This window comes from Poecilia latipinna, unplaced genomic scaffold (assembly GCF_001443285.1).
Source record: "Poecilia latipinna isolate Pla-1442-1.1 unplaced genomic scaffold, P_latipinna-1.0 Scaffold83, whole genome shotgun sequence".
NCBI classification, from domain to species: Eukaryota; Metazoa; Chordata; class Actinopteri; order Cyprinodontiformes; family Poeciliidae; genus Poecilia; species Poecilia latipinna.
Window position 1 is genome coordinate 294,851 of NW_015112699.1, and position 12,646 is coordinate 307,496.

Sequence of the window (12,646 nt, forward strand, 5' to 3'; positions counted from 1 at the left end):
GATGGATGGATGGATGGATGGATGGATGGATGGATGGATGGATGGATGGATGGATGGATGGATGGATGGATGGATGGATGCATGGATGGATGGATGGATGGATGGATGGATGGATGGATGGATGGATGGATGGATGGATGGATGGATGGATGGATGATGGTTAAATACATTTGCACTCTGGCCTCCTGCAGTGACCCATCATCAATTTTACTCATCTTGGCAGCTGTGGGTTTCTTCTGTACTAACCTCTTGTTAACTGTATGAGTAAAAGCAACAATTTGGGTGAAACACTGAAGCACTACAACGCTGGTAAAATAATTTTAATCTAATAATTGGAAGGGCGCATTAATCATTTTAATTGTGTTTTCCCATTTTCATAGATAACTACTTCCTTGTTCCACTTCATCTGCTCGCTTCACATCCTCATTGTTTGTTTTCTTGTTGGTGGAAACAAGGCGTGCACAGCCACGGGGCAACAAGAGCACGGAAAGAGAGGGGAAGGATCACCGTTCTAAATGGTTTTCAAGACAATTTCACGTTTTTGAGCGTGAAGCGGCTTAACACTCTTAAGTTGTCGGCCAGAAAACAGTTGTGAAATTAGGACAATCTGTTATTTATTATATTAATATAACGTGTCGACAAATGCAAACTCTTTCTAGTTGGGAAGTTCATTGAAATTGTATGTAATAGTCCAACGGGAACTATTAAAAAAAAAAAAAAATACCACTGAGCTTAAAAGTCTCTTTTGCAAGAGAATCCTTGCCAAGACTTGCAGAAGCACAGATGGATTGCAAATGCATAAGTGTGAAGTAAAAGGGAATGGATGGATGCTTTAAATTTATTTCACCAAAAAAAAAAAAAAAACTGAAAAGTGTGGCTTGCTTATGCATCCATTGCCCTTCATTATGAAAATCTACTGCAACCAGCTGCCTTAAGAAATCCAAAGAGGTGGTGATACAGTAGCTTTATATACTCAAGAAGCTGCAAGAACAACCTGTAAAATATTCATGTAACTTGCTCACATAATAGGCTACTTATCAGAGCGCCGACTCTTTGTTTAATCAATTCTGATGGCCAGAAAGAGTTATTCTCCACTTAATCAACACAAGGATAATCTTTGTAGTTTTAAGTTGTGGAGAATCTATCTTGGCATATTATACTTGGAAATGAGTCCTTGCTGAATTAGTTGTATTAATGCAAATGTGAGAGATGCAGTCACGATGCTTTTGAATTGGTATAATCCATTCTTGAGGTGTACCATTTTATGGAGCAAAAACATCTATCTATCTATCTATCTATCTATCTATATTTGTGTTTCTTTCCTTCTCTTTTCTCTAACTCTCTTGCACAAAGCTCGTCTGCATCAAACACCAGGACTTGTTTGAATCGGCTCTCTTGGCACATAGACGTGCTGCTCCTAGCGTCCGCACCTTGAAAGCACAGCAGTCACCTTTCAACCTCTGCGACTCTCCCCTCCTCTCCTTTTCTCTCTTCTCCTTTCTCAGTCGCAGTTATTCTGCGGGTCGGAGGGGACGGCTGTCTCTGCACAGATTACACCATTTTAATGAGTTCCCTCCCCTCCACACCCCCACACTCTGAGAGACAGGACCTTTTTGTATTTCGCCTATTCGCTCCACAGTAGACCGACGGCTGAGATCGCTTCGCCAAGCCACGGAGGGCTGCCTCGGCGTCCTGGTGATGAGGCTAGTGGCGCACAGCCGACACAGCTTTGAAGGAAACCCGTTGGGTCTGAAGAAACCGCCCCATTAAGGGACGACAAAAGACGGGAAGAGCTGCCGGAACTACTGCACGTTGGGACGCTATCATTTCTCCGACAATGCATCTCTTCAGTGCCATGTTTCTACTTGTGATGTTAGCTGGCATGCCCAGCGAGGTAAGGACGCCTGCATGCGTTGAAAAGGCACCGCGCAAAAGTTGCTGTAGTGGTAACTGCGTGTACATTCTTTGAGAAAACGTAAAGTGGAGGCGAAGGTTTTATAACAATTGTTGTGATTTATCATTTAGAAGTCGTGGTGCTTTGTATCGCTTGGCGCGTTATAAAATAGGTTCTTCGGTATTGTATTATGATTATCGCCACTCACTGGGAAGAAAGTAAGAAGAAACTTTAAAAAAAAAGAAAAAGAAAAAAAAACAGCATGCGGAATGGACCACTCTAAATAGACAGATGAGACATTAAAGGCACCTTGTATGTTCATAAAAGTAGAATAACTTTTTTTAAAAATATATATATAATGTATGAGATAAACTAAATGTTTTAAGATGTTTGGTGGCTTTTGTGACCCACCAGTTATTGTTGTTGTCGAGATCGTCCCGTCTACCTGCTGAACCTCACCTGCAGAGAGGTCCAGGAGGCATCGCTGAGAATCACTGCGACTGCTTGTGCTAATTGATGAAAGAAGCTGGCAACCATGTGGGATTTATAGCTGTGAATAGAAACCGTGAGTAATTAGCGTGGAGTGGCAGACCAGCGCCAATGAGACGGCAGCGGGTCCCGGCGATGTGTGATGTGTCTCTGCATGGGTGGCGTGCTCCTGTGCATGACACTCCAGGAAAAGCCGTGTCCGTTTGGTGAAAGCTGACGAGCTTTGATGTGACAGTTGTAAATTGAAGTGAAGGACGGTAAATTATTTGACCCAGAAAAGCTTTTAGTCAGGGCAGGAGCATTTGGGTTTGCAGAGTTCAGCTGGTCAGCAAATTCCCACTGTTGAGCAGAACTAATGGCGGATTAGAAGGTGTAAGAAAGCCTCGGAAATTCGTCTGTTATTTAACAGTTTGCAGTAAAATAAATAAATAAATAAAATACCCATTTGGCACTTTTATCTCCGTGCCGTAATTCATCCAGCACCGTGGAGAGCGCCGTGTCGCGCCTTTTGGTTAAAAGCAGCAATCCGATTTTATTTAGCACCACAGACAGCGCCTCCTTTTACGGAGGCGGTATCACTATATGTTGTAAAGAGCACCGGCCGTGGGGCTTTAAAAGCTCTGCAGCAGCAACATCTTTGAAAAGCATAGCGCACTCTATTATGACACTTTCCACATTAAATACATTAAATATGAAAACAAACGTCAGGGGGATGTCGAGTGGCCTCTAACGAGCAATAAAACCACATCAAGATATATTATTTATTTTTCTTTTGGGATGTTCCCCTGAAGCCCCCCGAACAAAGCAATTTGTCACAGCTAATGAGCCTGGTAGACTTTTCACACACTGGTGGTTTCACGGAGACATGGACGAATGTATTGGAACCCTGGGAAAAGATACATCAAAAGCCTTACAAAAGTACTTTTTTGTGTGTGTTGCGGGGGAATAATCAGAAAATATTGAACAAACCAAACCTTACCTCGTGAATGTTTTTCCAATCAGGAAAAAACAAATGAGTTGTAGGATAATAATTGCGTTTAACAAACATCCTTTTCCATTAAAACTTTGCGCCTGATTTCAATAATTCATAAACCCACAGTAGTAAAGAGGACGTGGTTGATTTGGAGTTTGGTGAACCATTTGATCACCTTTGAAAGATACTCTAATGCCTCATTTAAATTTGTTGGCTACATCCACTATAGTTTTAGTTAAAACATTCCAGTGTCACAATGAATTGTGGGCATTATTTTTGGAATATTTGAAATTAATTTTAACAAACATACTGAGGCACTCAGAAAGAAGATTAAAGCACCTTAAGAGCCTCATAGAGACTTCAATGTGATCTCAGATCTGACCAGTTTGCCTTCATAGACTTCATCATAAATATCACTTTGTAATAGTGTGCTCTACAAAAATCTAATCTAAATAAAGCAGAAGTAAAACTAGACTTTTCTGCAAGCCAGTGAGCCACACATACAGGCAAATCCACCAAGGACAGATTAAGACTTTACAAATTGTATACATTTCCTCAGACTGATTTCCGAGACTGGTAGATGACTACAAGAAACAAATCGCTAAACTTATGTCGGGCAAATAAAGCATGGCATTACTTTTTGGCCACTACCATCAGTTCACTGTGCCTGCTGAATACCTAGTTGCCTAAGGGAAACATTAACAGGGCCTCTGTGCCACATCATGTTTATACTCCAGGAAATCAGAAGGTCTTGGATCAAATTAAACGTTTCTAAAAAAACTCTGATCAACTTTAAAAGCAAAGCATAAACCCGAAAACACAAAATAAAGCATAACTATACGTCTATTAGAAAAGAACTGCTGAAATTACCAATAACTGCGCCTCTGGTAATTTGGTTGCACAGTTAAAGCATCACACAATATTTGGTAAAATACGAAGAGATTACTTGGTGCAAATGTGTTGCTTAAAAGGAAATTCACTCATGTCCAACATGTATAAATAGCAACGGTCACATGTCACTGCATACATCCGTGCCTTCGAGGTCACAGCTACAACATGGGTAAACACTGTTGGTGACCTTTAAAAGGAGTACAAGATGTTTGTGTTACTGAACCAAATCCAGGCTCTATTGTAGAGAAAAGTCTGCTGAGTTTTTTGTAACTTGAATGAAGCACGGCGTAGGACACGCTCACAGCCTCGTAGATCTGTGTTACATCAAATCACTCAGGTTCCACGATGCCCAACTGTAAATTAATACACAAACCAAATCCAAATCCACCACGGATGTGCTCCAGCAAACGTTAAACGCCAACAATGTAGCTGGTGATGTACTACCGAGCAGTATCTTAACCACAGCTTCTGTGAATTCATGCAGTAACTGGCCTTAGGGGACAATTTGTTGTAAGTGTTTGCCATTAAATATTGAAAGGTCTGAAAGAAAACATGACACCATCCGTCTTTCTAAGGCTGCATGCAAACATAAAGAATTCATGAATTCTTGTAAATCAGCCTGTGAGAGTAGCTCTGCGATATCCGCATGCATTTTGTAAGTCACGGTTTTAGCAAATGCCACCGTGAAATTATGTAGAGGCCTTTCACGAGGCACTTGTTCATTAACAGCATGTTTTTGTTAAGTAACCATGAAGCCCTGGGTCGTTGGTGACACAGAGGATACCTGCTTGATTTTGGCAATGTGTTTCTTATTCATCAGTCCAGGCAAACCGGATGCAATGGCACAAGGGATGATAATTGTTTGTGTTTATTTGCAATGCACGGTTTGAAGGAACTTGTGAAAGAATGGAGATATTTTCACATCAAACACCAGGACTTCTTTTTTTTGTTTGTTTCAGATATCAAACTGATAGCTATGAAAGTATTTTGACTTAGACTCTCTCTGCCAGGCTCCAGACTCTGCTTCCCAGTGTTTTGGTCTCTTGTGTTACCTTTGTGGTTCCTGTTATTAAGTAACAAATCCCTCGGAAAATTACAAAAATTGCTCTACAGTTTGCCTGAAGTTTATACATTCATCCCCTATACGTCGCACACAGCCTGTCACACCCTGTTGGCAACAGCTACAGGTGGACATTTTTGAGCAGATTTATCTTAAGGACAGAGAGAAAGTTTATTCACTTTTTGAAAACTGGGAATTTAATGGAATGACTAACAATCATGGTTTAGGAAAGGGTTAGACAATAACACTGAGTTTTGTTGGCTGCTCTTGTCCTGAATCTCAAGGTTTAATACAGTCAAATCACAAATGTAGTAGTGACCATGAACATATCAAATCTAAGCCTTAACATGCATTTCACTTTAAAAATGAATCTGCATCAAGGTCTTGATGCCCAGCTGTACTCTTAAGAGTTCATCATGACTTCAAATATGGTAAAGATGATCTCTTACTTCAAGCAGATTGAATCCCTGAGTTTTCAAGAATGTTTTTTTTTAAACTTGCTATGCTTTTAAGATTTAAAGCTGATTTTATGCTTGTCAAAATAGGTCATTGTTTATATTAAGTTGTTTTAGAATTGAGAAACCCAGAAATACTTTAAAAATGTTTCTCTCTGAATTCTCTCTGAGTTTTCTCTGAGACGAGCCTTTGAGCACTTAATGATACCTGAGATGCTCAACAACTTTAGCCAGAATAATCAACTGGTTTTTCCACATTTCTTCTCTCTGACAGTGAGTTTAAGCAAAGTGGTGAAAAATGCATATTGTGATGCAAGTTTCTCAAAGTCTACATCTGGTTTAAGTGAGCTCCTTGTAACTAGAGGGATAAGAAAAACAGATAGAAAGACAGAAGCAAGAAGAACCCTATCGATTTGCAGCAAGTCTGATCACCTTGGCAGATTTCTGTTGCAATATTAGGGGCGTTGAGTGTTTTGTTACCTTAGTTTTGTCTAAAGTTTCCCACACGTCTTGATGTGCTCAACATCACTCGGTGACTTTTTCAAGAATTTTGTTTTCATTTGGAGTGATGCAATAACCTGGGACATTTAAGTGTGCTGCCACAGGACGGTCTGCAGGCCCATACAGCATCTGTTCTGAAGATATACCACTCTGAGCTGATCAGAGGAGCAGGGTGGCAAGAACCACGGGGTCAAACTACAGCGTGATGAGAGGTAATGCAACAAGATTAAATTTTCCTGAGGAGGTAGTCTCGAGCTGACAAACCGATGTGTTGAGGAGGATTTAAAATCCCTCTTCATTTTTCTTCAAAAAAAACTTTTCCCCACAATTTCAGCTGGATGCCATAACTTAAAATTTGCCTGTGAATTTGAATTTCAAGAAAAAGGTATAAAGGTACATTTTTAATATTCTTAGATAATATTTTTAATCAGTAAATTCTCCCTTCTCAGAAGTGGTAATAAGTTAATTTAGTGTCACTATTTTGCATGTTTACCAATGCTTCTTTTTATTTAATAAATCATTAGCAATTAAACCTCAGTGTGACTGCGAATAAATATGATCCTAAGATGTTTTTTTTTTCTTTTCGTAATACAGAAAATCTTTTCATTCCTGCTTTAAAATATGTCGTAAGATTCCTGATTAAGAAACATTTTCTCCTTCTGATTAATTTTAGACATCTCATTCTCAAACTGGATAATTTCTAATATAATTTCACACTGCTATTAATACTACAAAAATATTTCCATGTTTTATTTTAGCTGCACAAAGCAAAGGCTTTGTGGTAACTTTTAAAAATGGTGGCTGCTATCCTTGTGCAGCCCTAAAATAATGACCGATTCTACTATTTGGTTTAAGAGGTTTGATCTCAAATACTCCCAACCTTTCTTTGGTTGAAGATGATGAAACTGAACCTCTTCTGGTATTCTTCAGCTCAAACGTAAAGTGTTGTAAGAGAGAAAGTCTGATTGATTGACAGAAAACTCTTCTGTACTTTATACGAGTCTCATCAGGCATCCTGATCAACCAGGATGGATGTATAATTTTACTTTCAACTTTTTTCAAATGAATCTACTTGAAAATGTTAACTTAGCCATCCTGAATCATTTTATATCTGCTCTGCAAGCTCAGAAAACTAGAATTTGTAAAATCATGATGCACATAAAAGAAAACATTTAGCATATTTACCTGCAGGAGTTTATGTTTACACTATGCTACACTATTGTAAATCATATACAGCAAATTGCAGAACAAACAATGCGACAGACTAGCACTGTCGCCATGGAGAACAACAGCTTTTTCATCCAGTCTGATGTCAACAGATTCATCATATATGAGGTTTCAATGCTCTCGTTGTATGTTTGGTTTTCTTAAAGAGTAACTTTTCCTGGGCAAGGTGCTAATCAGCAGCTGGGATAAGCTCTAGTCTCCACATGCAGCTGAACACAAACTTAGAAAATAACTGAATTGATTTTCTTCTTCGAAGGACGTTTCTTACACCTACTGCTGTCCATAAACTTGGACTTTTCACTGTGAGGTGTGTGGAAAAGATTGATCGATATTGTTTTCAGAACACATGCAATTTATTCCTTAAGAATAAATCACATTGTCACAATCCTTTCATGAGGAGGGGCGAAAAACATTGCGCTCCAACTGCAGAAGCAAAAGTGTGCATGCGCTTTTACAAGCTTGATAAGTGATGTAAAGCTACACATTCATAAACGAGATTAGAGGAAACATTTGATGTTGCTGGACAAACAGCTGGAAAGATTAATGTCCAGCTGACACAGCTTTAAACCCTCCACTGCTGTGACCCTTTGGCCAAGAAATGTCTCCTCTTGGTCCCAGCTTCTTGAAAGCAAAGCAGTGCAATTTAAATAGCAATCTTGCCTCAAACATGAGTGAAACCAAACCCCCTCATTTTTGAATTTTTGACACTACAATGCCAAAATATACTCCTTCTGTTATGATTGCCAGTGAGTCAGATGGATAAAAAAATAGTTCAAGTCCTACCTGGATGCTAAGGAAGGAGACTTTGTAGTTTAATACTGTGAATCTATGTTTACCAAAAACAACAACAACAACACAAAAAAAAAACAATAAGACAGTAGACTCAGCAGAGTTTGGTCTTTCAATCAATGCGCTTACCTCTACTCAGAGAATTAGACAAATGAAAAGCTGCATGAGCATGGCTGTAAATCTGTCTGTGAGGACCGAACACACAACTCCTAAAATAACCTTGCCATGCCGTACAATGTCAGCACTTTGCAGAAGATCATTCTGTATGAAGTAAACACAGAATTAGTTATTTCTGCATGAATACAGAGAATGTTTTCTTATACAGAAAAAAAAATATATATAAATTTATCATGTGAAATCTCACTGTAAAGTTCGTGCATCTCTGTCTTTGTAAATACAGTTCCACATAGACGCTCAAATACTCTTTATTCTGTTACGTCTCATTTAGTAACAATCCTGGAGCTCTACGGCATGTGGGCGAGTAAGTGATGAGGCGGGGGGAGATGAGACACAATGCCTCCATCCACCTTCATGCATTCCCCATCAATATACAAAGGTGCCGCTTCGCAATCAGCCGCAGATAATGAGGTTGCATTATGTTTGATTCTCTGCTGCTTGGAGAGATTGAATAGTATGTGCTAGTGTCATGGCAGATTAGAGTGGGGCTTGTACAAATGCACGATAATGACACCCCGTTGTGTGAGTGAGCCACTGTTGTGAAGATTTGTTTTATAGAAGAGGGGCTGCTTAAGAAAGAGGCTGCAGCGGCGAGAGCTGCTGAGCCTTTGTGCTGTTCACTGTTCGCTCCCTCCCTCTTTAATGTTTGATGTGCTTTCATGTTGCCCGCCGCTGCATCTTTAGAGGTGCTTGTATATTTGTGTGTGTTTTTAGGAACAAATAACCCTCTAAACATGCAGGAGGCTCACATAACGGGGACGCATCTGTGATCTGAGAACTAAAAGAGAACACTGTTTTGTTTTGTTTTTTTCTTAATTTGCTTCAAAGTAAAAGTTACAGTAATTGTGAAGCAAGAGGTTGACATGTATGATCATGCACGAACTACGTATTCTTGCAAGCCGCTTGGATTTTGATGAAAATCAATATACAAATCCCCTTCTCATCAATACCCCTGCCATATATTTTTCATCTTTCATCCTGGACTGAGTTCAGCATGATGGCAGCAATCTTTTTAAGATGCACGTTAGTGGCAAATTGAAGTGCTTTATTGCTTTGGCTCTATGTTGCCAAAATTATAGGGTCCTTTGCCTTTGGACACGCACATTTTGATTACATTTAATTTGTAGTAGAAACGTTTTAATACAGGATTGGTCTACCCACCTGATTGTGGGCAGGAGTCTGTGCAGACGAGGCAAGTTGTTTTACACTGAACTGACTCATCCACATTTTTAAGGACCTTCTTTTAAGATCTGGTGCCTGGTCACTTTGGAAGGAAGGTCAGAGACTTTCAGTTCAAAGTTAGTAACATTAAATTGTCTAAATTGTCCCCTGTAGTCAACCCCATGTCCTGAGCGTCACACCTTAATGCCCCATGCACCAAACTTTACACCCGGCACAATGCAGTCACACAACCAAACTTGGTTTGCCAGATAGAGAAGCGTAATTGTTCATTCCAGAGAGCATGTCTCACATCAGTCAATCAAATCAATCACTTCACTGGATTTAACAAATAGCATGATCAATTTAGAAACATTCTCTTACAATACTTACCAAAGTGCACTCATGCACTAGAGTCCAACAGGGACACGTTTTACACCCCTGACTCCGCCGCTTTACATTGCCCTTTGTGATGTAAGACTTGGATATAGCTGCTTGGCTGTGGAAACCCTTTCTATGAATCTCTCTGCACACTTTTTCCTTGGCTAATCTGAAGGTCAACTTTGGAGGCCTGTAGATATTGATTCTGGAGAAAGTTGGCAGACTTTGGAAACTGTTTGCATCAGCATGCGCTGAACCTGCTCTGTGGTTTGTGGCCCACCGCGATGCGAATGAGTTACTGTTATTCCCAGTCTCTTCAACTTGGTTATAATATCACTAGATGCTGGATTTTATATCGCTTTCGTCATGCAATGAATTCAGTGATTTGGAATTTAAATCATTGAATTCCAATGACCCAATTATTCCTTTTTGCTGTGTAGTGCAACTATGGAGTGCAGTGATAGCTCGGATTAGAGCTTCTCTGGTTTGCGTGTATACTGGATACTTTCATTTGGATGGTTTTGGGTCACATCCCAATTGGGATGAGCCTGCTGGTGGGACTGTACATCCCCTCTTGGGATGCAGACAAATGAATTAGACAGGGCTGCTGAAGATGGGTATGTCTGACTATTCCTTGTAGACAAATCAAATGTGACCTTCTTTCAAATTGCTTAAAAATATTTTTTTTTTCAAGCGATCAGGTGTTGATAATTTTGACCTAGTTCACAATTTCTCTCTTTTTTTGGTTTCTGGTGCTTATAACCTGATTTTCAGTCATGAAACAGAGCTTTCAGCCACAGAACTTTTTATAAGGGCCAATATTCATTGTTTCTTTTGGGGACATTTTGTAAAACCTATTCCCTAAGGAAATGCGCAAATGAATAAGTATTGATCTGGTACGATGGTTGTTCTTCTGGCTCACACAGAGTCAGAAGAATCCGACTTGGAGAAAATGAACTAAATAATAATATAAGTAATCATGCAAGAATAAGCAATAAAATTGAACTTTAGGAGACATATAAGCATGTTTTCAGATTTCTTCCAGTGAATCATCAAAATAGTGAACCACCAAAAGAATTAAAATGATGTGTGTTGGTTAAATAAAAGGTTCATGCAGTGGATTGGGTATTTTTGACTATACACTAAAGTAATCCTGATGTCTTTTTTCTGAAAGGATTTATATGACACTAAAAATTCCCTTAGGGTTTGGCTGAAAAGTGGGCAGACAAAATGTTGTCGACGTTTACGATTGTACCCCTTTTATTTATCTGAAGACACTAAAGATGGTGAGCCAAATGGCAAACCAAAGCATTAAAGCATTTGGTACATCCATCTTTTATGAGACTCAGCTCCTCTGATTTTCAAGCCAATGGATGGAGGTGCAAAAATCTCCACTTTCAGAACCTGACTCATTACGGAGTAATTAGAGGCTTTATCCAACATGTTCGTTTTGTTGCTTTGTTTGATAGAGACTGCAGGGAGGAAACTCTCTCCCCACTCACATGTAAATAGGAGCAAAGAGATTGTAACTCTTAATAAAAGATTAAGAAATCAAAAAAGGATAAATAAAAAAACATATTAAACTCCACAGATTTTTCATAGTGGACAGCAATTATTATGTGTAACAATCACAGCTGTCCTAATGGATGGATTTGCTATGAACAGGGGATTCTTATGGAATTCAGCAGATTTTTTTTTTCTTTTGAATCCTAATTTTCAGAATTACCCAGAATCTGGTTCTTTTTTAGCTCATCCTTTAAAAGCCCACTTACTCATTCTAAATCACACACTGGCCAATATTCGCGCTGCAGGCGTCTGTGGGCTCCAAATGACCTCTGTTGCTGTTTTCTGTCTTGATGAAAAGCCAGCAGCCTACTGTCCTAAAATGGCTGGTGGTGTTCCCATGAAGCAAGCTCACCGACTCCAGGACAGCTGGCAATCGCCATTAGAAAGGTCTTTGAGGTCTTTGGGGGCCGAGAACAAAACATGATTGTTAGAGATTTTTCTTTTCTACCAGCATTGTTAACATGGCAGCTTGGCAGAAGCCATCTGTCCACTTTGGGACTGGTGATCATATTTTTCACATCCAGAGGGGAATAACTGTTGACCATTAATATGTTTCTTCCAAGTTTTATAAAAGTTAGAATGCACACAATTTCTTTAAACCCTTCACTTCTGATTTAATGCATGGCACATTATTTGTATGCTTACTGTCAGAGGTTGCATAGAGCAATCAGCTTGACTGGTGGAATGAATATCATCCCTGTATCGCATTCTCTCCCCGACTTTCTCATTCTCCTTCTGTGAGCTTGTGCTGCAGGGTACAGGACTCCCAGAGGTTTATGTCTGTGACTCTAAGCAAGAGTGACATTTCTCTGACAACACCCAGAACGCACACACACGCACACACACACACACACACACACACACACACACACACACACAAGCTTTGTCTCTTACACACACATTGTCTTTGTCTCCTGTACTCTATAGTTCGCAAACATGTCAGCGATTGGATCCACTGCACACAAAGAATCAAACAATGTATGGAAATGATTCTAACAAGCCTAGCAGAGGCCATTACAGATATGATGGGAGTGACAGAGGAAATTAGTGCAGACATGCTTGATCTTCTGCTGACCAGACTCTGA

General features: G+C 39.6%; 1 protein-coding gene across 1 annotated transcript in view; it reads left to right on the forward strand.

The window, feature by feature from the left end:
- Positions 1–1,405: 1,405 nt before the first annotated feature.
- The window catches only part of olfm2a (olfactomedin 2a), a 50,880-nt gene continuing 39,639 nt past the window's right edge, over positions 1,406–12,646 (forward strand). Inside the window, exon 1 of the mRNA XM_015020633.1 lies at positions 1,406–1,894. Within this exon, the coding sequence (XP_014876119.1) occupies positions 1,838–1,894 (57 nt within the window). The 5' untranslated portion in view covers positions 1,406–1,837. The remainder of the gene's footprint in view (positions 1,895–12,646) is intronic.